General features: G+C 43.4%; 1 protein-coding gene across 2 annotated transcripts in view; it reads left to right on the top strand.

Annotated features, from left to right (window-relative positions):
• tecrl (trans-2,3-enoyl-CoA reductase like) overlaps nt 1-25,231 on the top strand; it is a 126,649-nt gene that overhangs the window by 35,687 nt on the left and 65,731 nt on the right. For both annotated transcript variants that reach the window (XM_033018415.1, XM_033018416.1), the window contains exons 2-3: nt 4,959-5,010; nt 10,026-10,070. In XM_033018415.1, coding sequence (XP_032874306.1) covers nt 4,959-5,010; nt 10,026-10,070 — 97 coding nt within the window. The remainder of the gene's footprint in view (nt 1-4,958; nt 5,011-10,025; nt 10,071-25,231) is intronic.

Below are 25,231 nucleotides of genomic sequence, written 5' to 3'. Positions count from 1 at the left end.
CATTGTCTCGTTGTAGGACATTGATCATTTTTTTTTAATTCTGGATTTTAATTCATGTATTGTGTTTTTTTTAATATATAATTTATGATGCTTTTATAAGTGATATACTAAGATTTTATATGTATTTTATGATGTTTTTATATGCAATGTCTTTTTTATGGAATGTTGTCCTTTGTCTGGACCTTGAGTCCGAAATAAAGTTTATTATTATTATACTCACAAATAAGCATATATACAGATCATATATTTATATATATGCATATATAATTACGAGGAAGCTGCCAGGACTTGAGGGCCCGAGCTATAGGGAGAGATTGAGCAGGCTAGGAATTTATTCCATAGTGCAGGAGGAGCAAGGGTGATCTTATAGAGATGTACAAGATTATGAGAGGAATAAATAGGGTAAATGCACTATATTTTATCAAGCAATCGAGAACCAGAGGATATGGATTTAAAGTGAGGGAGGAGGAACCTGAGGGGCAAATGTTTTACACCAAGGGTGGGGGGTATATGCAATGAGCTATCAGAGGAAGTAGGTGAAGCAGGTACTATCACAATGTTTAAGAAAACTTTGGACAGGTACATTGATAGGACAGGTTTAGAGGGATATGGGTCAAACACAGGCAAGTGGGACTAGTGTAGATAGGACATGTTGGTTGACGTGGGCAAGTTGGACTGAAGGGCCCGTTTCCACACTGAATGAGTCTATAGTTCACCATGGCTTCTGATCTCAAAGTCGTGCAGATCTGTGGGTAGTGTAGGGAGGAGCAGCAGATGCTGGCTTAAATAGAAGATAGACACAAAAAGCTGGAGTAACTCAGCGGGTCAGACAACATCTCTGGAGAAGGGTCTGGACCGAAACCACCTATTCCTTTTCTCCAGAGATGCTGTCTGACCCGCTGAGTTATATCTGTTCCAAATTGTCCCAAATGTGTAAGAGAGTGGTTGAATTTGGAGGAGTTGATGCGAATGTGGAAACAATGTGAAATTCAATGATTGGCTTAGGGTTGGCACAGATTTAGTGGAGTGAAGGGCCTGATATTGAGCAATTTCTACCATGACGTCAATAAAATGACTGACGTAAGATGGAGAAACCTAAATGATTGAAACTTTGGTGGGAGTGGGAATACAAAAATGATGGTAAAACCTTTCCCTCCAGGGTATGGAGATCAAGGACTTCAAGAATAGTAATCAAATCCAATTATAAGGATGAGTGTAATTTAAAAGCACCAAAGGTTCACTGATTAAGGTGCAGTGCAAAAAAGCTTAGCACATCCCTGAAGCGGCACTTTGAGAATTAGTATTGTGGAACTGAGATCAGGATTTGTTTTTGACTTGGGTATAGGAAGAACTTGGGTCCTTGATAAACAGGACTTTGTGTGATTTCTTGCTATTGAAGGTCTAGATTATAAGAGCCATGATAGGGTCAGACATGTCAGGGGCAACATCAATAATTCTGCTGCGTTTTTAGTGTAGTTCAGTTTATGTTTGAGATACAGCGCAGTAACAGGCCCTTCGGCCCACCGAGTCCGCACCAACCAGCGATCCCCGCACGTTAACATTATCCTACACTAGTGACAATTTTTACATTTAAACCAAGCCAATTAACCTACAAACCTATACGTCTTTTGGAGTGTGGGAGGAAATCGAAGTTTTCAGAGACAACCCATGCAGGTCAGAGGGAGAACGTATACATTCCTTACAGACAAGCAACCATAGCCACGATCAAACCCGGTTCTCTGGCACTATAAACGTGGTAAGGCGGCAACTCTACTGCTGCACCATCATGATACAATTCCAAAATCAATTTATGCTGGAGTGTGTAGGAAGGAACTGCAGATGGTGGTTTAATACAAAGATAGATTTAAATGTCAGCGGGTCAGGCAGCATCTCTGAAGAAAAGGAACAAGTGACGTTTCATATTGGAATGTCTGAAGAAGGGCTGGAAGGGGTGCCGACCAGCAACATCACCTATTCCTTTTCTCCAGAGACCTGCTATTACTCCAGCACTTTGTGTCTATGCTGGAGTGTACATGGATGAAGCATTTGTGCAAAGCGTTGAAGCTGCATCTTGCCTCCCTTGGTGGGAAGAAACCAAAGATCTTGGAGAAAACCCACGCGATCACAAGGAGAACGTACAAACACCGTACAGACAGCACCTGTAGTCGGGATCGAACCCAGGTCTCCGGTGCTGCAAGTGCCGTAAGGCAGCAACTCTACCACTGTGCCACCGTGGCCTGGTTCTGCCTCGAACAAGAACCAAATCAATACTCTTCTACCAACCCTCTCCTCCACCTGGCGGAACCTGTCCTCAGCCTTTTCTGAACCAGGTCTCTTTGCAGATAGACATGGCCTGCCTTTCTGTTTGGAATCATTATTGAGAATTAATATTTGAGGCAAATTACTCTTATTCCCTTTAATTAAATATTTGACATGTAAAACTTACCATGGGAAATCAATATCACAGAGAAACATGTCCATGTTTATAAATTGAGGTATAGATAACATTGGTAATGCAAAGTGACAATTAATTTCTCATGCTCACGTAATTACCTTGAGACTTTTGTAATGACTAAAATGATACATATGGCATCAGTGCAGATTGAGAAAGAAAAACCCATCTATTCAAAGCTGATCATGAGTATCATTAGTCAATGCATTATTAATTAATGGTGCATTCAGAACAAGAGCATCTCATAAACATGATTGATTTTGATGGCTTTGGCTGAACTAAGGCTGGACAATTGATGATTAATACTTCATAGAGCTTGGTGTGCATTGATGCATTTATTCTCTGAACTGAAGCTATACTGTAGTAAACAATCAGAAATAAGAAATATTAAAACACATCTCAAAGATAGGCCTATATTTTTTTTTAAAGAATGTGCAAGGCACAGTTTTTTACTTTGTTACAAACTGTTCAATTTCCCCCTAATTTTGAGTGTTTCAAGTTTGGTAATGAAGCTTAAATTCCACGGTGTTCTAATCAGTCACGAGGTTTAATTCCCACTATTTTTAGCTGTTCAAATCATCAAAGCTCATGAAAAGGACAATTTTTGTTTCATGAAATATATTCTGTCAAACCTCCCCTTGAGCAGCTTGTTAAATGTTTATTGGATAGACATTGATTAACTATGAATAATTCAGAAAGATTCATAAAGAAGTTAGGATTCTCCACTCCAACAATTTCTAAATGATAGGTGTCATTCACTTTCAATGTCAAGAGAGAACTAACAATCAGTGAACAAGACCTATTAAAATTTGATTAATGAAGTATTTTGCTTCAGTTTGCAATGTTGTCATTTTAGTGTTTGTTTGTTTGTTTAAAGAGAGAGAAGGGAGTGTTTTACTGGAGGGCATTGTTTGGTTTTTCATGTGAAAGTCAATTCATGGCTCAATCATTCATTCATTGTTCATCTCAGTTGCCAGCATCTCTCACTGGTCTGCTACCAGACTTTAGCCTTAAAGTTGAGAGCACTGAGTCTTTTCAGCCGGAAATAAGTTCAAACAAAATCAGCCATTTGCATTTAAGCAACATAATTATCGTGGGATAAGGAATGATATTCTGACTGAGACACGAGTAGAAATGAAAAATCATTAGAGGCACAAGAGACTGCAGTTGCTGGAATCTGGAGTGAAAAAAAAAGCAAATTGCTGGAGGACACAATGGGCCAGGCGGCATCTATAGTGGGAAAAACAACATTCTGGTTCAGATATTGACTGAAGACTAATAGTTAGTTGAAAGCAGTGACCTGAGGAGACCTGAGGGGTCATTTTATTTTCACACAGAAGAAGGTGCGTACATATAATGAGGTGACAGAGGAAGTGGGACAGGCAGGAATTATTATGGTCTCTAAAAGGCATTTGAACAGGATAGGAATGTTTTTGAAATTATATGGATCGGGTCCAACTTCAGATGGATGGGATGAGCTGAAGGGCCTGTTTCCCTGCTAAATAGCTCTATGACTATGGAAGATATCTGAAGAAGGGTTTTGGCCTGAAACGTTGCCTATTTCCTTTGCTCCATAGATGCTGCCTCACCCGCTGAGTTTCTCCAGCATTTTTGGCTACCTTCTATGACTATGGAGTTTCTGAGATGATCCTGAACCTTTTTATACAAGTATTCTAAACAAAGGGAATAATCAGCTTCTATGTAGGAATCAGAGCCTAGTTTTCCCAACAAGTGGACCGAAGGGTCAAAGGGAACATGAACCTACATCCAATGGAAAGTCAGGCAACATCTCTGGAGAACATGTGTAGTTGATGCTTCAGATTGGAACTCTTCAGGACCTTGAAAGAGGGTCCCTCCCCGAAATGTCATCTACCCATGTTCTCCTGAGATACTAGACACAAAATGCTGGAGTAACTTCAGCGGGTCAGGCAGCATCTCTGGAGAAAATGAATAGGTGACATTTCGGGTTCAAACCGTTACTCAGACTGGGGAGCCGTCTGAAGAAGGGTCTTGACCTGAAACATCACCTGTTCCTTTTCTCCAGAAATGCTGCCTGACCCGTTGAGTTACTCCAGCATTTTGTGTCCAAGGTCAGCGCAAACAAGCATTTGCAGTTCATTCCTACACATTTCAACCAAAGATGCTGCCTGACCCATTGAGTTATTCCAGCATTTGTGTTCTTTTAGCTCCTACATTCTCCAATGGAAAGCGACAACCGCATCTCCACTGACGCTGCTCAATCCTCCAGTTCCAGACGTCACCACCCAGACCGTATTCCAAAAGTAGAATGTAATGGGACTGAAAGCAGTTACACTGTGTACGGCTTGATTGTAATCATGTATTGTCTTTCTGCTGACTGGTTAGCACGCACCAAAAGCTTTTCATTGTTCCTCGGTACACGTGACAATAAACTAAACTCAAACACAAACTCAGATCTGGTTAACTGACTGACGTAGGTAATAAAAGTTTCTGGTGAAACTGAAACTATTATTCTACTTTTTTTCAGATGCTTCCTTCGTTTACCATTGCTGATGTGAAGCACAAGTTTTACAAAACGTGTAAGTAACACATACAACTTTTATATTTTCTTTTGTATATCTGGATATTCTTGGAGATATTATGCATAATTTCATAGATTTCCCTGGATGGTTTGATCTAGCAGCTGCACTGTGATAAATTGTGAGGTTAACATCCGATTTCATAATAAGCAAGTGCAGCATTCATTGCAATGAGCCAGTGGGGAGATTGCATAAAGAAGTGAGAGTGGGTTCAAAGAACGTATTTTCACTTGTAGAAAGTGAGAAGCTGTCAATTCAGGATAGTTAGTCCCCAAGGGTTTGGAATCAGCAACTTCACCCAGAAACTGGTGAGAATGTGAAACTTGCCACTACAGGAAGTTATAGAGATGTTAACACAATGTAATTAAGGGGGGAAGACCCGTTTTGGGATGAGTCAACTTCTGTCCCCATGCTAGTGATGGTCTTCCCTGATGGCAAGTCATTCAAGAAATATAACCAGACTTTGAACAAAGGAAGTCGGCATTTCCCTGCTACTTCATACAGCAGAATAATATATAATAGTGGGCGGCACGGTGGCGCAGTAGTAGAGTTGCTGCCTTAAAACATCGGAGATGCAGGTTCGATCCCGATGATGCGTGCTGTCTGTACAGAGTTCTCCCCGTGACCGCATGGGTTTTCTCCGGGATCTTCGGTTTCCTCCCACACTCTAAAGACATACTGGTTGGAAGGTTAATTGGCTTGGTATAAGTGAAAGCTGACCCTAGAGTGTGTAGGATAATGCTTGTGTGCGGGGATCGCTGGTCGGTACGGACTCGGTGGGCTGAAGTGCCCATTTCCACACTGTATCTCAAAACTAAACCAAATCAAAATCAGCATATAATAACCATATAACCATATAACAATTACAGCACGGAAACAGGCCATCTCGACCCTTCTAGTCCATGCCGAACACGTATTCTCCCCTAGTCCCATATACCTGCACTCAGACCATAACCCTCCATTCCTTTCCAGTCCATATAACTATCCAATTTATTTTTAAATGATAAAAACGAACCTGCCTCCACCACCTTCACTGGAAGCTCATTCCATACAGCCACCACTCTCTGAGTAAAGAAGTTCCCCCTCATGTTACCCCTAAACTTCCGTCCCTTAATTCTCAAGTCATGTCCCCTTGCTTGAATCTTCCCTACTCTCAATGGGAAAAGCTTATCCACGTCAACTCTGTCTATCCCTCTCATCATTTTAAAGACCTCTATCAAGTCCCCCCTTAACCTTCTGCGCTCTGTAACTTAGTTGCTGAAACCCAGTCAACATTCTAGTAAATCTCCTCTGTACTCTATTTTGTTGACAATTTTGTTTGACAATTAAAAAAAAAACATTTACATGATGGTAATATTGCCAACAAAGTAAATAATAATTAATTATTATATGCCAGATTTGAACCTACTGTACATTAACACTGATTGGATAGGTTCAGGAATAAAAGGTGAAAAATAGCTTTTTAGTGTTAGTGTGTAGGGATCGCAGGTCGGTGCGGACTCGGTGGGCCGAAGTGCCTGTTTCTACACTGCGTCTCTAAACTAAAGTAATCTAAATACATGTCAGAGCGAACACACACAGACTGCTCTGGTTCGGATCACAAACACCATTCAGCCCAACAGAGTCACTCTCAGCTTTATTCATCCATTTAAAGTCATTAGCCAACCTCAGGCCTTTGGTCACCAAAACCAACTCTGTACTCCTTCAATAAGCTTCTACTCCCTTAACCTGCTCCTTAAACCGAGGTAACGTGCTCCCTAATTGATATGCCTCACCTGAAAATACTTATCACTAATTGATATAAAGCACCATATGTGGAAACAATTAACAAATGCATTTAATGAGAAACTAGATAAGCAATTAAGGAATCATGGTCAGTGGTCGAGGCAGATACAAAAGAGACATGTATGTGTATTTTGGACAAGTATATGGATATGCAGGGAATGGAGGGATAAGGATTATGTGTTGGCAGATAAGAGTTTATTTTGACATCATGGTTGGCACAGACATTGTGGGCTGAAGGCCCTGTGCTGTTCTATTCTATATTAATATTGTTCTTTTTCTTAAACAGTGAAAAGATAAAGGAGAAAAGAGCAGGTAGTCCAAGCACACAGAACATCATATTAGTACTAGACTAAGTGGGATCCGTTGGGTTCCATGTTTTCATGGGAGTGCTGGTTCCCCAAGGCAATATTCCACCTCTCCATCAATTCCAATATTGGTGGCCAATGGTTGGGGGGAGGGGCGCTTTATGGAGCGTTAGTATGTGTGTTGTGGGCTGAAAGGACTGGTTGCCAGAGGGCTAGTATGGAAATTGTGGGCCGAATGGATTCTTGGGCTGGCAGCTCAGTCACTCAGGCCTGGTGGGCTGGCAGCTCAGTCACTCAGGCCTGGTGAGCTGGCAGCTCAGTCACTCAGTGCTGGTGGGCTGGCAGCTCAGTCACTCAGGGCTGCTGGGCTGGCAGTTCACTCACGGCTATTCCTTGAAATTCCATTTCAAGCATAATGCAGGCCACCACATTCAATTTTATAGCACTTCAAGCAGAGTGCAGGTCACCATATTCAATTTCATAGCATTTCAAGCAGAGTGCAGGCCACCACATTCAATTTCATAGCATTTCAAGCAGTGCAGGCCACCACATTTGATTTCGTAGCATTTCAATCAGAGTGCAGGTCACCACATTCAATTTCATAGCATTTCAAGCAGAGTGCAGGCAACCAAATTGCCTAACAACTCATTGCATTGTAATTAAGGGCTAACAAATCATTTATTGCAAGTACATTGCAGACTCACAGTTCAGTTGATTCACAGCTTAGAATCACAGTCGTGGACTCTCCCTTGCGATCTTCCAGAGTGACTGACTCACGTGCAGGCATCTGGGGTTTTATAGTCCTGCCCCCCCCCCCCCCCCGAAAGGGGCGTTACCTTTATTATGGTGATTGACAGGCAAGAGGACTAATCAGCTGATCAAGATTTTTTAAACACTCATAACTTTTTTATTTTTCATCGATCGGAAAAATCCTCAGGGCTGCCTCAGCGGAGGAGGACTGTGAGTAAGATGGCAAAAAAATCATAGCAATATATGGTGGCGTTTTTCTAAAATCAATATACAGTGCAGACAGGAAGAGGTCAAGATGAGACTTAGTTATATAGATCAGGAGATGCAGGAGTAAAGGGAACAATGAGAATGGGTTTTTAAAACCAGGCTTTCATGTCCCAAGGAATGGCACAGTAGAGGTCAGATTTTTTTTTGGTGTATAAAGATTTGATAAGATCGCATTTACAATGGAGTGTGCGGATCTGGGAATTACACTTTCAGGCGGATGTCTCGCCATTTGAAGAAAATTACTGCAGATAGAGTCATAGAGTGATACAGTGTGGAAACAGACCCTTCAGCCCAACTTGCCCGCACCGGCCAACATGCCCCAGCTCCACAAGTCCCACCTACCCGCATTTGGTCCATATTCCTCCAAACATGTCCTATCTATGTACCTGTCCAAATGTTTCTGAAATGTTGCTATAGTTCCTGCCTCAACTATCTCCTCTGGCAGCATGTTCCATACACCCACCACCCAATGTGTGAAAAAGTTACCTTCAGATTCCTATTTAATCTGTGTAAGAAAGAACTGCAGATGCTGGTTTAAATCAAAGGTAGACATAAAATGCTGGAGTAACTCAGCGGGACAGGCAATATCTCTGGAGAGAAGGAATGGGTGACGTTTCGGGTCGAAATCCTTTTTCAGTCGAGACCCTTCTTCACCCATTCCTTCTCACCAGAGATGCTGCCTGTCCTGCTGAGTTATTCCAGCATTTTGTGTCTACTTCCTATTTAACCTTTTCCCCTTCACCTTAAACTTATGTCCTTGATCCCACAGAGGTGGAGGCCGGTTCTCTGGATACTTTCAAGAGAGAGTTAGATAGGGCTCTTAAAGATAGCGGAGTCAGGGATATGGGGAGAAGGCAGGAAAGGGGGACTGATTGTGAATGATCAGCCATGATCACATAGATTGGCAGTGCTGGCTCGAAGGGCCAAATGGCCTACTCCTGCACCTATTGTTTATTATCCCCCTACTCTGAGCAAGAGACTGTGCGTCTACCCGATCTATTCCATCTCATAATTTTATACCCTTCTATGAGATTCCCCATCCTCCTGCGCTCCAAGGAATAGATTTCCAGTCTACTCCAGCCTTCCTATAGCTCAGACCTTCGAGTTCTGGCAACATCCTCGTAAACTTTCTCTGTCCCCTTTCCAGCTTGACAACATCTTTCCTATAACATGGTGCCCAGATCATGATACTGAAACCCAAAAGTTTAAAATATACAAGGAGAGAAGGCCTATCTTCCTCAGTTATGGACTGACAGTCTGCCGACAAAGGCCATTGAATGGTGATTATCTGGGCCCCCTGCAGTGCCTCAGTGTGGGAAGGAACTGGGGCGGCAGTGTTCAGAATAATGGCAGCAATCACTCATAAATTCCTCTGTTATGCACCCTTTGCTTGTGTGTGTTACAGAATTGTAACACAAATATTACAATTATGGACGGCACGGTGGAGCAGCAGTAGAGTTGCTGCCTTACATCGCCAGAGACCCGGGTTTGATCCTGCCTGCGGGTGCTGTCTGCTATGAAGTTTGTACTTTCTCCCTGTGAGCACCTGGGTTTCCCCTGGCTGCTCCGGTTTTCTCCCTCATTCCAAAGATGTACAGTTTTGTAGGTTAATTTGGCTTTGGTCAAAACTGTAAATTGTCCCCAGTGTGTAGGATAGTGCTTGTGTACAGTGGTTGTTGGTTGGCGCAGACTCGGTGGGCCGAAGGGCCTGTTTGCATGCTGTATCTTTAAACTAAACATAAGCCAATCAAACAATTTCTTGTCAGTAATATTTTAAAAAGAATGAATTGAAATGCAATTAATATTTTGCTCAAAACATTGATGACACTTGACTTTGGCAGGTTTGAAGATAGTGCTTCTAACTCCACATGCAAATATTAATTGTTACTTTATTCATCTTTTCTACAGGTCCCCAGTGGTACCCTTCACGGGTCGGCTTGCAACTTGAATCCAGTAAGTTCTAACAAGTGGTTTGGGATTTAGTTTTGTTTTGTTTAATTTAGTTTAGAGAAACAGAGCGGAAACAGGCCCTGCGGCCCCAATGAGTCAGCACTGACCGGGCGATCCCCACACGTTAACACCATCCTACACACACTAAGGACAATTTTACTTTTAAAACTAAGCCAATTAACCTGCAAACCTGTACGTCCTTGGAGTGTGGGTGGAAACCGGAGTTCTCGGAGAAAACCCACGCGGTCATGGGGCGAACGTACAGACAAGCACCCGTAGACGGGATCGAACCCGGATCGCCAGTGCTGCAAGCACTCTATGGCAGAAACTCTACCGCTGCATCACCGTGCCACCCCCACAAGTTCTCTGGATACTTTCAAGAGAGGGTAGATAGGGCTCTTAAAGATAGCGGAGTCAGGGGATATGGGGAGAAGGCAGTAACAGGGTACTGATTGTGGATGATCAGCCATGATCACATTGAATGGCGGTGCTTGCTCAAAGGGCCGAATGGCCTACTCCTGCACCAACTGTCTAATGTCTATTGTCTACTTTATGGAAATTTCAAGAAGAAACTTGAATGAAGACGTTTCTGACAGAGAAAAATAGAAACAAAATGCCAAAATGATTACTTACATTTTAAGGGTGGATCTCATTATCAGCCACATGTCTCAAGCTACGAAAGTTTTAGGTTTAGGTTTGTCATTGTCACATGTACCGAGGTACAGTGAAAAGGTTTGTTTTACGATATGATAGAACTTTATTTATCCCAGGAGAGAAATTGATCTGCCTACTAATAAAACACAAGATGCATGGAACATTAAATCAAAGTGATGAGTGGAAAGGATTAGGGATGTGCAAAGATTTGGGGGTGAGGGGGGGTGGGGGGTGGGGAGGGGAGGGGAGTCTGTCTACCCCATGACAGAAGGGGGAGGAGTTGTACAGTTTGATAGCCACAGGGGTGAAGGATCTCCTGTGACGTTCTGTACTGCATCTTGGTGGAACCAGTCTGTTGCTGAAGGTGCTCCTCATGTTGACCAGTGTGTCATGGAGGGGGTGAGCTGTATTATCCAAGATGCTCCACAGTTCGATGAGCATCCTCCCCTCCAAGACCACCTGCCAGGGCTCTACCCGAGCCAGCTGCCTGCCCCTTTTCCGGGGATACGTCCGTGCCCGGGTGCGGATGGAAAGGGAATACGCCCTGTCTACGGGCACCCTGAGGGAGTTCCGGGACCGCTGGGCACCGAGGGGGGTTGAATGTATCCTTGACAAGGATTGCAATATAATTGTTTAGCTCGTCTTGTATTATGGTGGTGTTTTGTTTTATTGTATTGTCAATACTATTTTAATATGTGAATAAATATTTTTGATTTAAAAAAAAAAAAAAAATAAATAAATAAAATAAATAAATAAAAAAGCTGGTTACGCGACGCCCTGGTCCACCGTCCGGACACCAAGTGGCGGTCGGTGTTCCCTTCCAGTCGCGAGGGGGGCCCCCGGTGGGGGTCCCTCTACGCAGGGATTCTCCCCCTCTACATTGGGGACCTGGGGTGGAGGGTATTGCACCGAGGTGTTCCCTGCAACCTGTTTCTCTCGCGGTTCACAGACTCGCCAGCCGCCTGCCACTTTTGCGGGCTGGAAGAGTCTGTGTACCACGTGTACATGGAGTGAGTGAGGCTGCAGCCACTGTTTCAATACCTAAAGGGGCTGCTCCTTGCCTTCTGGCTGCATTTTTCACCCACCATCCTCATCTTTGGACACCCTGTGCGTAGGGGAGAGGGTAGGGCTGAAGATGTCCTGGTTGGGTTGCTCCTGGGCCTGGCCAAGCTGGCCATCCGCGAGTCATGGCGCCAGACGGTGGAGGGCTCTACCCGAGCCAGCTGCCTGCCCCTTTTCCGGGGATACGTCCGTGCCCGGGTGCGGATGGAAAGGGAATACGCCCTGTCTACGGGCACCCTGAGGGAGTTCCGCGACCACTGGGCACCGAGGGAGGTTGAATGTATCCTTGACAAGGATTGTAATATAGTTGTTTAGCAGTTGATTAGCATAATTGTTGATCTTGCATTATGGTGGTGTTTTGTTTTATTGTATTGTAAATACAATTTTAATATTTGAATAAATATTTTTGATTAAAAAAATAAAAAAAATAAAAAAAAATTTTTAAAAAAAAGACCACCTGCCATGAATCCATCTTTTTGCATGCATGCGTGGTTTTGCATGCTATCCAAACAGGTCAGATATGCCATACATAGATGCAATCAATTCAATCTCAAGTAAAATAGACTGAGCAAAGAGGAAGAAACTGAATGCAGAATATAGTTCTCAGCATTGTAGCACGTTGTGGTATATCAGTTCCTGAGACAAAGTCCAATGCCCTTAATGGGGTAGAGTTGAATTGAACAGTACCTTAACTTATGGAACAACCATTCAGAAGCCTGGTTGATAACAGAGGGGAAGAAATTGCTCCTGTTTTGGCGGTATGCACTTTCACGCTTCTGTACCTTCTGCCGGATGTGAGCAGGGACGGGATGACTTTGATTATCCTAGCTGCTTTTCCACGGCAGCATGCTTCCTGAAGTCAATAACTAGGACTGGAAAGAGCACATGTGATTAATTATTGGGGGATTTGTTTTGTAACTGGTAAAAATAAATCCAATTGAGTCATCAGGAGAGGAAATAAATACAGAATTTACTACTTTTTTGTGGTAAATTCAGTTATCAATTGATAAATTTTACTCTGAAAACATTTGGCGGGGATGGGCGAGAGGTAAATGGAAAGGTGGAATAAATATATTGAACTCTATCTTCCCTGCTTGTATATAGAGAGATGCAGCAAGGAAACAGGCCCATCAGCCCACTGTGCCCCTGCCGACCATCAACCATTCAATGACATTAATCCTGTATTAATATTATTTTTATTCTACCCACATTGTGGATGTGGAGAGGATGTTTCCACTAATGGGAGAGTCCAGGACTAGAGGTCATAGCCTCAAAATTATAGGATTTTCTTCTAGGAAGATGAGAAGGAATTTATTTAGTCAGTGGGTGGTGAATCTGTGGAATTCTTTGCCACAGAAGGCTGTGGACGCCAGTCAGTGGATATTTTTAAGGCATAGATAGATAGATTCTTGATTCGTACAGGTGTCAGTGGTTATGGGGAGAAGGCAGGAGAATGGGGTTAGGAGGGAGAGATAGATCAGCCATGATTGAATGGCGGAGTAGACTTGATGGGCCGAATGACCTAATTCTACTCCTATCACTTCTGACCTTATGACCTTCTATTAACCTCCCCCCCCCAGATTCTATCACACACCTGCACACGAGGGATAATTTACAGCAGAACATTTACAACCTAGGTTAGAACAATTAACCCACCAACTGCACATCTCTGGGAAGTGAGCAGAAACTGGAGCACCCGTGGAGAACCCATGGAGTCACTGGGAGAACGTGCAAACTCCGCTCAGATGGTGCCAGAGGTTGGGATTGAATCTAGTTGCTGGAACTGCAAGGCAGAAGCCTCACTAGCAATGCCACTGTGGTATCTAACATTGCCCCCGTCTTTGAGAATAATGGTGACCTTTAAGAAACGTGGACACAATTGCTGAAACAAAGCTGTAGGTAGCACCCTGTGTGACTGGGGTGTTATTCAGTTGGCCAAGTTGCCAACCAGATTGAAGAAATCCTACAGTCAGAAATCCAGGAAGTAAAGAAAAAAATGTTTGTAGATTCATGGAGTCATACAGCATGGAAACAGGCCCATCGGTTCAACTTGCCCACGCCAGCCAAGATGCCCCATCTACACTAGTCCCGAATGCCTGCATTTGGACCATATCCCTCTGAGCCTTTACTACCATTTACATGTCTAAATGTTTTTTAAATGTTGTCATTGTTCCTACATTTGGCTTTGGTAAAATTGTAAATTGTCCCCAGTGTGTAGGATACAGTTAGTACTCGGATTGTTCGCTGGTCGGCACAAACTCAGTGGGCCGAAGGTCCAATTTCTGCACTATATGTCTAAGGACCTCAGAGGAATTAATTTCAAAGACAATATAATGTGCAGTTGCTACTATATTGTGTGTTCTTTGCAAATTTTGCGATATGAATTATTGGACAACAGCTTTGCAAATTATATGCTCAGGTTATTGAAATCCATCTGTGAAATAAGTTTCTGGGCAAGTGATGTTGTTCAGCAAAAAACCCTGCTTAAGTATATTATTGAATTTGGTTATACTTCGTGCTTCAACGTTTAACATTTTTATTGGTTTCACAGTCGGGGTAATGTCTAAAAAGTTAGAATTCTTGAAAAATCAATGACTGTGTGATATTTATCAGTTGTAGTAGAATTGTGTTTTCATCAAGTGGGTTGGTCTGTTGTCAGGACCCAATGCTCAAGGTCAAATCTCACTGTGTCATTTGGGAATAAAAAATAAATTAATTCAAAGGCTGCTGGGTGATGATTTGCATTAAGACCCTTCTTCAGACTGAGATTCAAGGGAAATAGAAACAAGAGATATAGACGGTACTTAGGAGCAATGAATGAATGGAAGATATGCAAAAAGCCACGAGAATCAAGGAAACATGGGACCCAAAACTACTGGGTAGCCATAAGAAATGGATATTCCAGGTATTAGTCAGAGGGTAGTGAATCTGTGGAATTCTTTGCCACAGAAGGCTGTGGAGGCCAAGTCAGTGGATAGTTTTAAGGCAGAGATAAATAGATTCTTGATTTGTCTGGGGGTCAGGGATTATGGGGAGAAGGCAGGAGAATAGGGTTGGGAGGAAGAGACAGATCAGCCATGATTTAATGGCGGAGTAGACTTGATGGGACAAATGGCCTCATTCTGCTCCTATCACATGATCTTATGATCTTATGACCACAGATCGCTATTAGTTTGATAGTTCTAATTACCAATCTCCATTCCTGTGTTTTAAATAATATGCCACCTTATTTTTCTGGTCCAAATGTCACTCCTACCCTCTTCTCAAGACTCAAGAGTCCAGAGTGTTTAATTCAAGTCAAGTCAAGAGAGTTCATTGTCTTAAGTATTGCCTTAAGTATTGAGAATAGAACAATTAAATTCTTACTTGCAGCAGCAAAACAATAGACAATAGGCAATAGGTGCAGGAGTAGGCCATTCGGCAACTTGAGCCAGCACAGCCATTCAATGTGATCAAGGCTGATCATCCACAATCAGTACCCCGTTCCTGCCTTCTCCTCATATCCCCTGACTCCACTAACTTTAAGAGCTCTATCTAGCTCTCTCTTAAAAACATCCAGAGAACCAGTATCCAACGCCTTCTGAGGCAAAGAATTCTACAAACTCACAACTCTTTGTGTGAAATTGTTTTTCCTCATCTCCATTCTAAATGGCTTACCCATTATTCTTAAACTGTGGCCCCTTGTTCTGGACTTCCCTAACATCGGGAACATGTTTCCTGCCTCTAGCGTGTCCAAACCCTTAATAATCTTATATGTTTCAATAAGATTCCCTCTCATCCTTCTAAATTCCAGAGTATACGAGCCCAGCCGCTCCATTCTCTCAGCATATGACTGTCCCGCCATCCCGGGAATTAACCTGGTGAACCGCTGCACTCCCTCAATAGCCAGAATGTCCTTCCTCAAATTGAGAGACCAAAACTGCACACAGTAATCCAGGTGTGGATTTACTAGAGCCCTGTACAACTACAGAAGAACCTCTTTGCTCCTACACTTAATTTTTCTTGTTATGAAGGCCAACATGCCATTTGCGTTCTTCACTGCCTGCTGTACCTGCATGCTTACTTTGATTGACTGATGAACAAGGACCCCCCAGATCCCATTGTACTTCCCCTTTTCCCAATTTGACTCCATTTAGATAATAATCTGCTTTTGTGTTTTTTCTACCAAAATGGATAACCTCACATTTATCCACATTAAACTGCATCTGCCATGCATCTGCCCGCTCACCCAACCTGTCCAAGTCACCCTGCATCCTCATGGCAGCTTCTTCTCATAGAAACATAGAAACATAGAAAATAGGTGCAGGAGTAGGCCATTTGGCCCTTCGAGCATGCACCGCCATTCAATATGATCATGGCTGATAATCCAACTCAGTATCCCATCCCTGCCTTCTCTCCATACCTCCTGATCCCTTTAGCCATAAGGGCCACATCTAACTCCCTCCTAAATATAGCCAATGAACTGGCCACAACTACCTTCTGTGGCAGAGAATTCCACAGATTCACCACTCTCTGTGTAAAAAATGATTTTCTCATCTCGGTCCTAAAAGACTTCCCTCTTATCCTTAAACTGTGACCCCTAGTTCTGGATTTCCCCAACATCGGGAATAATCTTCCTGCATCTAGCCTGTCCAACCCCTTAAGAATTTTGTAAGTTTCTATAAGATCCCCCCTCAATCTTCTAAATTCTAGCGTGTACAAGCCAAGTCTATCCAGTCTTTCTTCATATAAAAGTCCTGCCATCCCAGGAAGCAGTCTGGTGAACCTTCTCTGTACTCCCTCTATGGCAAGAATGTCTTTCCTCAGATTAGGACACCAAAACTGTACGCAATACTCCAGGTGTGGTCTCACCAAGACCCTGTACAACTGCAGTAGAACCTCCCTGCTCTTATATTCAAATCCTTTTGCTATGAATGCTAACATACCATTTGCTTTCTTCACTGCCTGCTGCACCTGCATGCCTACTTTCAATGACTGGTGTACCATGACACCCAGGTCTCGTTGCATCTCCCCTTTTCCTAATCGGCCACCATTCAGATAATAGTCTACTTTCCTGTTTTTGCCACCAAAGTGGATAACCTCACATTTATCCACATTATACTGCATCTGCCATGCATTTGCCCACTCACCTAACCTATCCAAGTCACCTTGCAGCCTCCTAACATCCTCCTCACAGCTAACACTGCCCCCAAGCTTCGTGCCATCCGGAAACTTGGAGATGTTGCATTCAATTCCCTCATTAATATATATTGATATATATATTAAGATCATTAATATATATTGTAAATAGCTGGGGTCCCAGCACTGAGCCTTGCGGTACCCCACTAGTCACTGCCTGCCATTCTGAAAAGGACCAGTTTACTCCTACTCTTTGCTTCCTGTCTGCCAGCCAGTTCTCTATCCACATCATTACTGAACCCCCAATACCGTGTGCTTTAAGTTTGCATACTAATCTCTTATGTGGGACCTTGTCGAAAGCCTTCTGAAAGTCCAGATATAACATATCCACTGGTTCTCCCTTATCCACTCTACTAGTTACATCCTCGAAAAATTCTATAAGATTCGTCAGACATGATTTACCTTTCATAAATCCATGCTGACTTTGTCCAATGAATTCACCACTTTCCAAATGTGCTGCTATCCCATCTTTAATAACTGACTCCAGAATTTTCCCCACCACCGATGTTAGACTAACTGGTCTGTAATTCCCCGTTCACACTGCCACCTAGCTTTGTGTCATCTGCAAATTTGCTAAAACAGACCTATATCACAATATATTGATACATAATATATGAAAACAAAAAAAAAAATCAATAGATTCAATAATTCAATAATCTGTTCATTGTGTGCCTATTCTGTTAACACACTAATATTTTTTCTGCAGAATGCTGAAGTTCTTCTCCATTCTAACGGTTCATCTAATATGAGGCATGGAATATATTTTTATACTGATGCTCAGCAACCCACCAACAATGACCTATTGTGTGGCCCACATTTCCTTGATCATCGTTGCTTTTTGCATGTCTTCCATTTATTTCTCCTAATTACCATCTATATCTCTCGTTCCACACACCCCTGAAGCTCAGTTTGAAGAAGGATCTCGACCTGAAACATTACCTATTCCTTTTCTACAGAGATGTTGTCTGACCCGCTGAGTTACTCCAGCCTTTTGTGTCTGTCTTCAGTTTAAACCGGCATATGCAGTTCCTCCCTATACCTATTCTGCTGCTTCTACATAGAGTCATAGAGTGATACAGTGTGGAAACAGGCCCTTTGGCCCAACTTGCCCACACTGGCCAACCTGTCTCAGCTACACTAGTCCCACCAGCCCACGTTTGGTCCATATCCCTCCACACCCGCCCTATCCATGTACCTATCTAACTGTTTCTTAAATGTTAGGATAGTCCCAGCCTCAACTACCTCCTCTGGCTACTTGTTCCATACACCCACCACCCTTTGTGTGAAAAAGTTACCCCTCAGATTCCTATTAAATTTTTTTCCCTTCACCTTAAACCCATGTCCTCTGGCCCTCGATTCACCTACTCTGTGAGCACCTACCCAATCTATTCCTCTCTCTTTCATGTTCCACGTAGTGACCATTCAGTTCACCTTGTATATGGAGCCTTTTGGAAGTCTAGATGAAATAAATTAATCCTAATCTGTTTTCCCTGCTTGCTCTTCAAATAATTCAATGAGGTTGGGTAGAGAAAGACTTCCCCACTCAAATTTCCATTGACTGTTCCCTATTATAATTTAGCCTTTCAGCTTTATTTGTGTGTGTTTATGTTTAGTAGGGTTCCATTTCTCCTCCAACCACCCAAGCTTTCTGTGTAAATTGGAGGAACATCAACTCATATTTTGCTTGGGCTGCCTGCAACCCAGCGGTATGAACATTGATTTCCCTAACTTCAAGTAGCCCTTGCATTCCCTCTCTCTCCGTCCCTCCCTCATCCTAGTCGTCCAACTAGTCCCACTGTTGTCTTGCTGAGTTTCACTCTATGTATCTACTCGTTATCACCTTTTCCACAACCTACAATGGACCTTTGAGTAGACAAAAATGCAGGAGAAACTCAGCGGGTGAGGCAGCATCTATGGAGCGAAGGAATAGGTGACGTTTCGGGTCGAGACCCTTCTTCAAACCCGAAGCGTCACCTATTCCTTCGCTCCATAGATGCTGCCTCACCCGCTGAATTTCTCCCGCATTTTTGTCTACCCTCGATTTTCCAGCATCAGCAGTTCTTTCTTAAACACACAGACCATTGTGAGCTCTGTTACCTTTACTTAATCATCATTGCTGGCTATGATTAGCTCTTTTCAAACCGCACATTAATTCTTTGTACTTTTTCATACCTCTAGTTTTCCTTTCCCCTGACTCTCATTCTGAAGAAGAGTCACCACCTGAGACGTCACAAATTATTTTTCTCCAGAGATGCTGTCTGACCCGCTGAGTTCCTCCAGCTTTTTGTGTTCACCCAAGGTTTCTCTCTAGTTTACTCAATGTGTTATATTTCCATTTAAAATCCAGGTTTAATCAATGTTGACTACCAGACGTTAAACACTGCTCAATTATTAAATATGTGTCACAATCATTTTATTATCTCCTTCCCAGTTGCTTAGAAATGTAAGGATGTATACTGTCCAAGCTGACAATTTTATTCTCCTTCATTTGATCAGCTGTTTAGCCATCTTCTCCTTATATTTTAATTAGTTGTCCAGAGGTGGTGGAAGAGGGGCAAGGCCTCTATTCCAGAGGGAAGCCACACGTATATTGGAGGAACAGTAGCTCACATGTTGCTTTGGTAGCTTACAAATGAATGTTGAATTCACTAATTTTAAGTAAATTCTACAAAAACGCTCCCTTGCACCGCACGGCACGGTGGCGCAGCGGTAGAGTTGCTGCCTCCAGCGCCAGAGACCCGGGTTTGATCTTGACTGTGGGTGCTGCCTGTATGGAGTTTGTACGTTCTCCCTGTGACTTGGATGGGTTTTCTCTGGGAACGCCACTTTCCTCCCACACTCCAAAGACTTACAGTTTTGTAGGTTAATTGGCTTGGTATAAGTGTAAATTGTCCCTGGTGTGTGTTAAAAAGTGCTGGGATTGCTGGTCGGCACAGACTCGGTGGACTGAAGGGCCTGTTTCAGTGCTGTATTTCTAAACTCTAAACTAAGCTATGCACTCTAGTCGGTTCTACAGTTCGCAACATTTTATCTCTCTTGAGATCACCCCTTCCCCAGCCAGCCATTTAGCTATTATGGAAGCACTCCACCTGAGGTCACCTTTTGCCAGCCATGATTAGTTCTGCCCTCCATTTCCCCCTCCCCCCCCCCCTCCCCCTCCCTCCCCCCCCCCCTCTCCTCCCCCCCCTCCCCCCCTCCCCCATCTACTTTCAGTGTGAAGAAGGGTCCCGACCCGAAACGTCATCTGTCCATTTTCTCCAGAGATGCTGCCTGACCCGCCTAACTCCATCACTTTGTAACTATTTTACCAAAACAAGTATTGGTCAGTCCAGTATTCTGAAATGCAAGAGACTGCAGATGCTGGAATCATGAGCAAAAATCAAAATGCTGGAGAAACCTAGCAGATCGGGCAGCGAAATGCAAGGTCTACTGTGGATGGTGTGCTTTTCTAATGCTCACATCCAGTACTCTTTTCAGACCATCATTCTTCCGGAACAGATTGATACAGGCAGGTAGGTCGGCCCTTTCACAGTCACTCGTAGTTTAGATCGGCACGATTGGCAGAATAGACTTTCAGAGGGAAATCAACAAGGATGTGGGATCAATGAATGTTATGAAGCAGATTGTGAAGAGCACAAATAACTATTAAATTTCAACAGGAATACAAGTGAAACACGGAAAATAGCAACTATCAATAATAACATAGAAATCCGTACTAACGCCATTCTCTCGCTCATCTTTCCTACTCGCACTCTCTCATCTCTCCTCTCTCCGCTCTCTCTCGCTCTCTATCTCTCTCCTCCTCTCTCTCTCTCTCATTCTCTCTCTCTCTTCTCTCGCTCTTCTCTCTCCCTCTCGTCTCTCAGATCTCTCTCTCTCTCTCTCTCTCTCTCTCTCTCTTACTCTTCCCTCTCTCTACCTCTCTCTCCAACTCTCTCTCTCTCTCGCTTTGTCTCTCTCGTTCTACCTATCTCTGTACCCTCCTCCACCCCTCTTCCCTCTATCTGTATCACACTCTCTCCTCCCCTTGGTACCATGATGGCATGAGTTAGTGTCCTATCAGACTCAGAGCTAGTCTTGGATGTCTGAAATAAAGGGTGCTCTTTTATAACGGAGGTGAGGAGGAACTTCTTTAGTCAGAGGGTAGTTAATCTGTGAAACTCGTTGCCACAGAGGGCTGTGGAGGCCAAGTCAGTGGATATTTTTAAGGCAGAAATAGACAAATTCTTGATTAGAACGGGTGTCAAGGGTTATGGGGAGAAGGCAGGAGAATGGGATTAGGAGGCAGAGATCAGCCATGATTGAATGGCGGAGTAGGCTCTATGGGCCGAATGGCCTAATTCTCCTCCCATAACTTGTGAACTTGTGAACCCTTACATTACAAACTCCTTAATCCTCTTTCAGACCTGATGCTTTAATCCCTGGCCTTTGATCTGCCTATCAAACATCCCCTTTGCCTGCATCAACTGTCCTGCCTCATCTTTCTTCCAGCTTTCTTCTCCTCCCCCTTGCTCTCCCCCTACAATCAGTTTGAAGAACTCAACGCTGACCATTGATCACCCGTTCACACCAGTTGTGTCTTACCCCACCTTTGCATCCACTCACCATTTACAGAGGCCAATTAACCTTACCAACCTGCACATCTTTAGAATGTGGGAGGCAACGAAGCACCCCAGAGGAAACACATGTGGCCACAAAGAGAACGTGCAAACTCCATACAGGAGCAAACCTAAGTCCATGGATGTAAGGCAGCAGCTCCACCAGCTGTGTCACTCTGCTTGCCTTATCCAGATACAGTGTGGAAACAAGCCCTTTGGCCCAATGAGTCCACACCGACCAATGACCACTATTCTATCCTGCACACTAGGGACAGTTTACAGAAGCCGATTATAGCTGCACATCTTTGTACTGGGGGCGGAAACTGAGACACCCAGAGAAAACCCATGTGGCCACAGGCAGAACATGCAAACTCCACACAAACAGCATTTGGAGCAAACCGATGTCTCTGACTGTAAGACAGCAGTTCTACCATCTGCTGATGTATTGAGATTTTTTTTTAATATGAAATAGTGATTGGATTTTCAAATGTTGGCCATAAAATATAGCACATTAATGATTTTCATCTGCCATATCTCACTGAATTATTTCCATGCAACCTGTATTACCATGAATGGAAGCACATGAGATCAATTCACAAGTGGGTCCCACTGTTACTGTGCTTGCTATTTTAGAATTTGGCTTCTGGCCAGTACTAGACCATTCTTGAATCTACAACACAGGAAACACTTAAAAGATCACAGCAACAAAAGATAACATTAAATCTAAGAACATATTGAGGCGAGAGAGAGAGAGAGAGAGAGAGAGAGAGAGCTTAATGATTAACAGTGAGATTCCTTTAAAGAGAGTGTCTAATGACAGCTATACTGGCACAAAGCTTTACAGGTAGAATTCAAAATATAATTCTTTTAGACAGCTGTGAGAATTGTATCTGAGCTTGCCGATAGAAGCTGTGAATATATAAGTGCAGTGATTAGTAGAAGCATTTAACGTGTAATTATAATTTTCACCATATTGCTTGGGAAAGCAAGCACACATGCTTCAGAAAGGTCTTGAGTGAGTTCAGGAATATTTTCTGCAACTTGTAGACACCAAAAGCTTCCTTAACCCAAGGTGTACGGAGAGGGTCCGAACAAGACACACAACCACATAAAAGTTAACATAAACATCCACCACAGCGGATTCCCCACATTCCTCACTGCAGTCGAACTATCCGTCGGGGCAGTCAAAGCTCCTGCGTCGGGGCGATCGAAGCTCCTGTGGCTTGGAGCTTCCGAAGTCGGTCTCTAACCAGGGACCGCCAGCTCCATGATGTTAAATTCCACAGGCTCCCGCAGTTGGAGCTCCCGAAGTCGGTCTCCAGCTCCCCAGGCCGCCAGCTCCACGATGTTAGGCCGCATTGTGGACGGAGATACGATACGGAAAAAAATCGCATCTCCGTCGAGGTAAGAAATAAAAAAAACACGTTTCCTTCAACCCCCACATAAAACAAGCTAAAGAACACCAAAACATACATTTAACACATTCTATGAAACAACAAAAATGGATCGGGACAGGCAGATTGTTGGCAAGGCAGCTGTTGCTGGCGCCACCTGTCGAACTGTTTCTTAAATGTTGGAATAGTCCCTGCCTCAACTATCTCCTCTGGCAGCTCGTTCCATACACCCATGTGTGAAAATGTTACCCCTCAGTTTCCTATTACATCTGTTTTCCTTTCCCTTTACCTTGAACCTATGTCCTCTGATCCTCAATTCACCTACTCTGGACAAGAGACTCTGTGCATCTACCCAATCTATTCCTCTCATGATGTCATGATTGATTGAAAGATCCAGCATGGAAGCAGGCTCTTCGGCCCACCATGTCTATGTTGTGCATCGATCACCCATTCACACTAGTTCTATGTTATCCCACTTTTGCATCCACTCGCTGCACACTGGGGGTAATTTACTGAGGCCGATTAACCTACAAACCAGCATGTCTGTGTGATGAGCACCCCGTACACTAGTTCTATCCTACACAATAGGGACAATTTACAGAAGCTCATTAATCTACGTACCTGCATATCTTTGGGATGTGGGTGGAAACCAGCTCACCTGGAAGAAAAATGAACGCAGTCACAGGGAGAATGTGCAAGCTCTACACAGACAGCACGTGACCATGGTCGAAACCCAAGTCTCTAGTGCTGTGAGATAGCAACTCTACCACTGCATCAGTGTATCACCCTAAAGGATCTTAGTAAAGGAACCTGGCACACTGCTCTGAGGAGCTCTAAGCCCTTGCTGGGGCCAATATGATTTAAGTCACAGATCATGCAAATTCTATTTACGTAATTGCATGCAACTTTTCATTGGTTTCCACTGACTTCACTTTGACTTGTTCCTGTTTCATTATTCTTTATTGGACGAGGGACGAAGTTAATGGAAGAAGGGTCTTGACACGAAACGTCACGCGTTCCTTCTCTTCAGAGATGCTGCTTGTCCCGCTGTGTTACTCCAGCATGTTGTATTTATCTATGGTAATGGAAGAGCAGGGAATACCAGGGTGTATCAACTAAGGGGGCTGCACAGTGGCACAGCAGTAGAGTTGCACCTTAAGGGCCTGTCCCACTTTCACAAATGAATTCACAACCTTTTTTATTTGTGGGCATTTTTCATCAGACTATGGGTGCTCTCTGTACAGAGTTTGTACGTTCTGCCTGAAACTGCATAGGTTTTCTCCGGGTGCTCTGGCTTCCTCCCGCATTCCAGAGGTGTACAGGTTTGTAGGCTACTTGGTTTCGGTAAAAATTGTAAAATTGTCCCTAGGGTGTGTAGGATGGTGCTAGTGTACGAGCTGATTGGTGGTCAGCGTGGAGTCGGTGGGACAAAGGCCCTGTTTCCCATCTGTATCTCTAAAAGTCTAGTCGAAAATAGTTCTGTTGCTGCTGAAAGTCCATAGTACGTCCTAGATCAATACATTGCAGTTGTTAGATCTCATTAAGTACATTAGTCTGTCATGCAACCACTGCAAGGAGACCACCCTTAGTGTGAATAATGAGTTTAATGGCCACATCGTTTAGTACCATCAAAGACTTGGATAGAGTAGTTGTGGAGAGGATGTTTCCATTAGTGGGAGAGTCTAGGACTAGAGGCCATAGAATTAATGGACGTTCCTTTAAGAAGGAGATGAGGAGGAATTTCTTCAGTCAGAGGGTGGTGAATCTGTGGAATTCTTTGCCACAGAAAGCTGTGTAGCCAAAGTTAGTGGATATTTTTTAAGGCAGAGATAGATAGATTCTTGGTTTGTACGGGGTTATGGGGAGAAGGCAAGAGAATGGGGTTAGGAGGGAGAGATAGATCAGCCATGATTGAATGGCGGAGTAGACTTGATGGGCCGAATGGCCTAATTCTATTCCTATCTCTTATGATGATCTTATGACAACTTGTCAGCGAGAATGAATTTGTGAATCACTCTTACCAACAGACCCTATCTGTAGAATTCCCTTCAAAGCATTGTCAAATCAGTCGGTCTGTGATAGACAAAGAAGACAGGAGAGAGCAATCTGTGTTTCTGCCAGACGTTTAGTTTAGTTTAGTTTAGCTGATTGTCACGTGTATCATGGTTCAGCGAAAAACTTTTTTGTTGCATGCTATCCAGTCAGTGGAAAAACTGTACTTAATTACAATGAAGCTATGCACTGTGTGCAGGTGCAGGATAGCGGGAATAACCTTTAG

This window comes from Amblyraja radiata, chromosome 3, assembly GCF_010909765.2.
Source record: "Amblyraja radiata isolate CabotCenter1 chromosome 3, sAmbRad1.1.pri, whole genome shotgun sequence".
NCBI classification, from domain to species: Eukaryota; Metazoa; Chordata; class Chondrichthyes; order Rajiformes; family Rajidae; genus Amblyraja; species Amblyraja radiata.
Note: the sequence above shows the minus strand (reverse complement) of the source record. Positions and strands in the feature narration are given on the sequence as shown.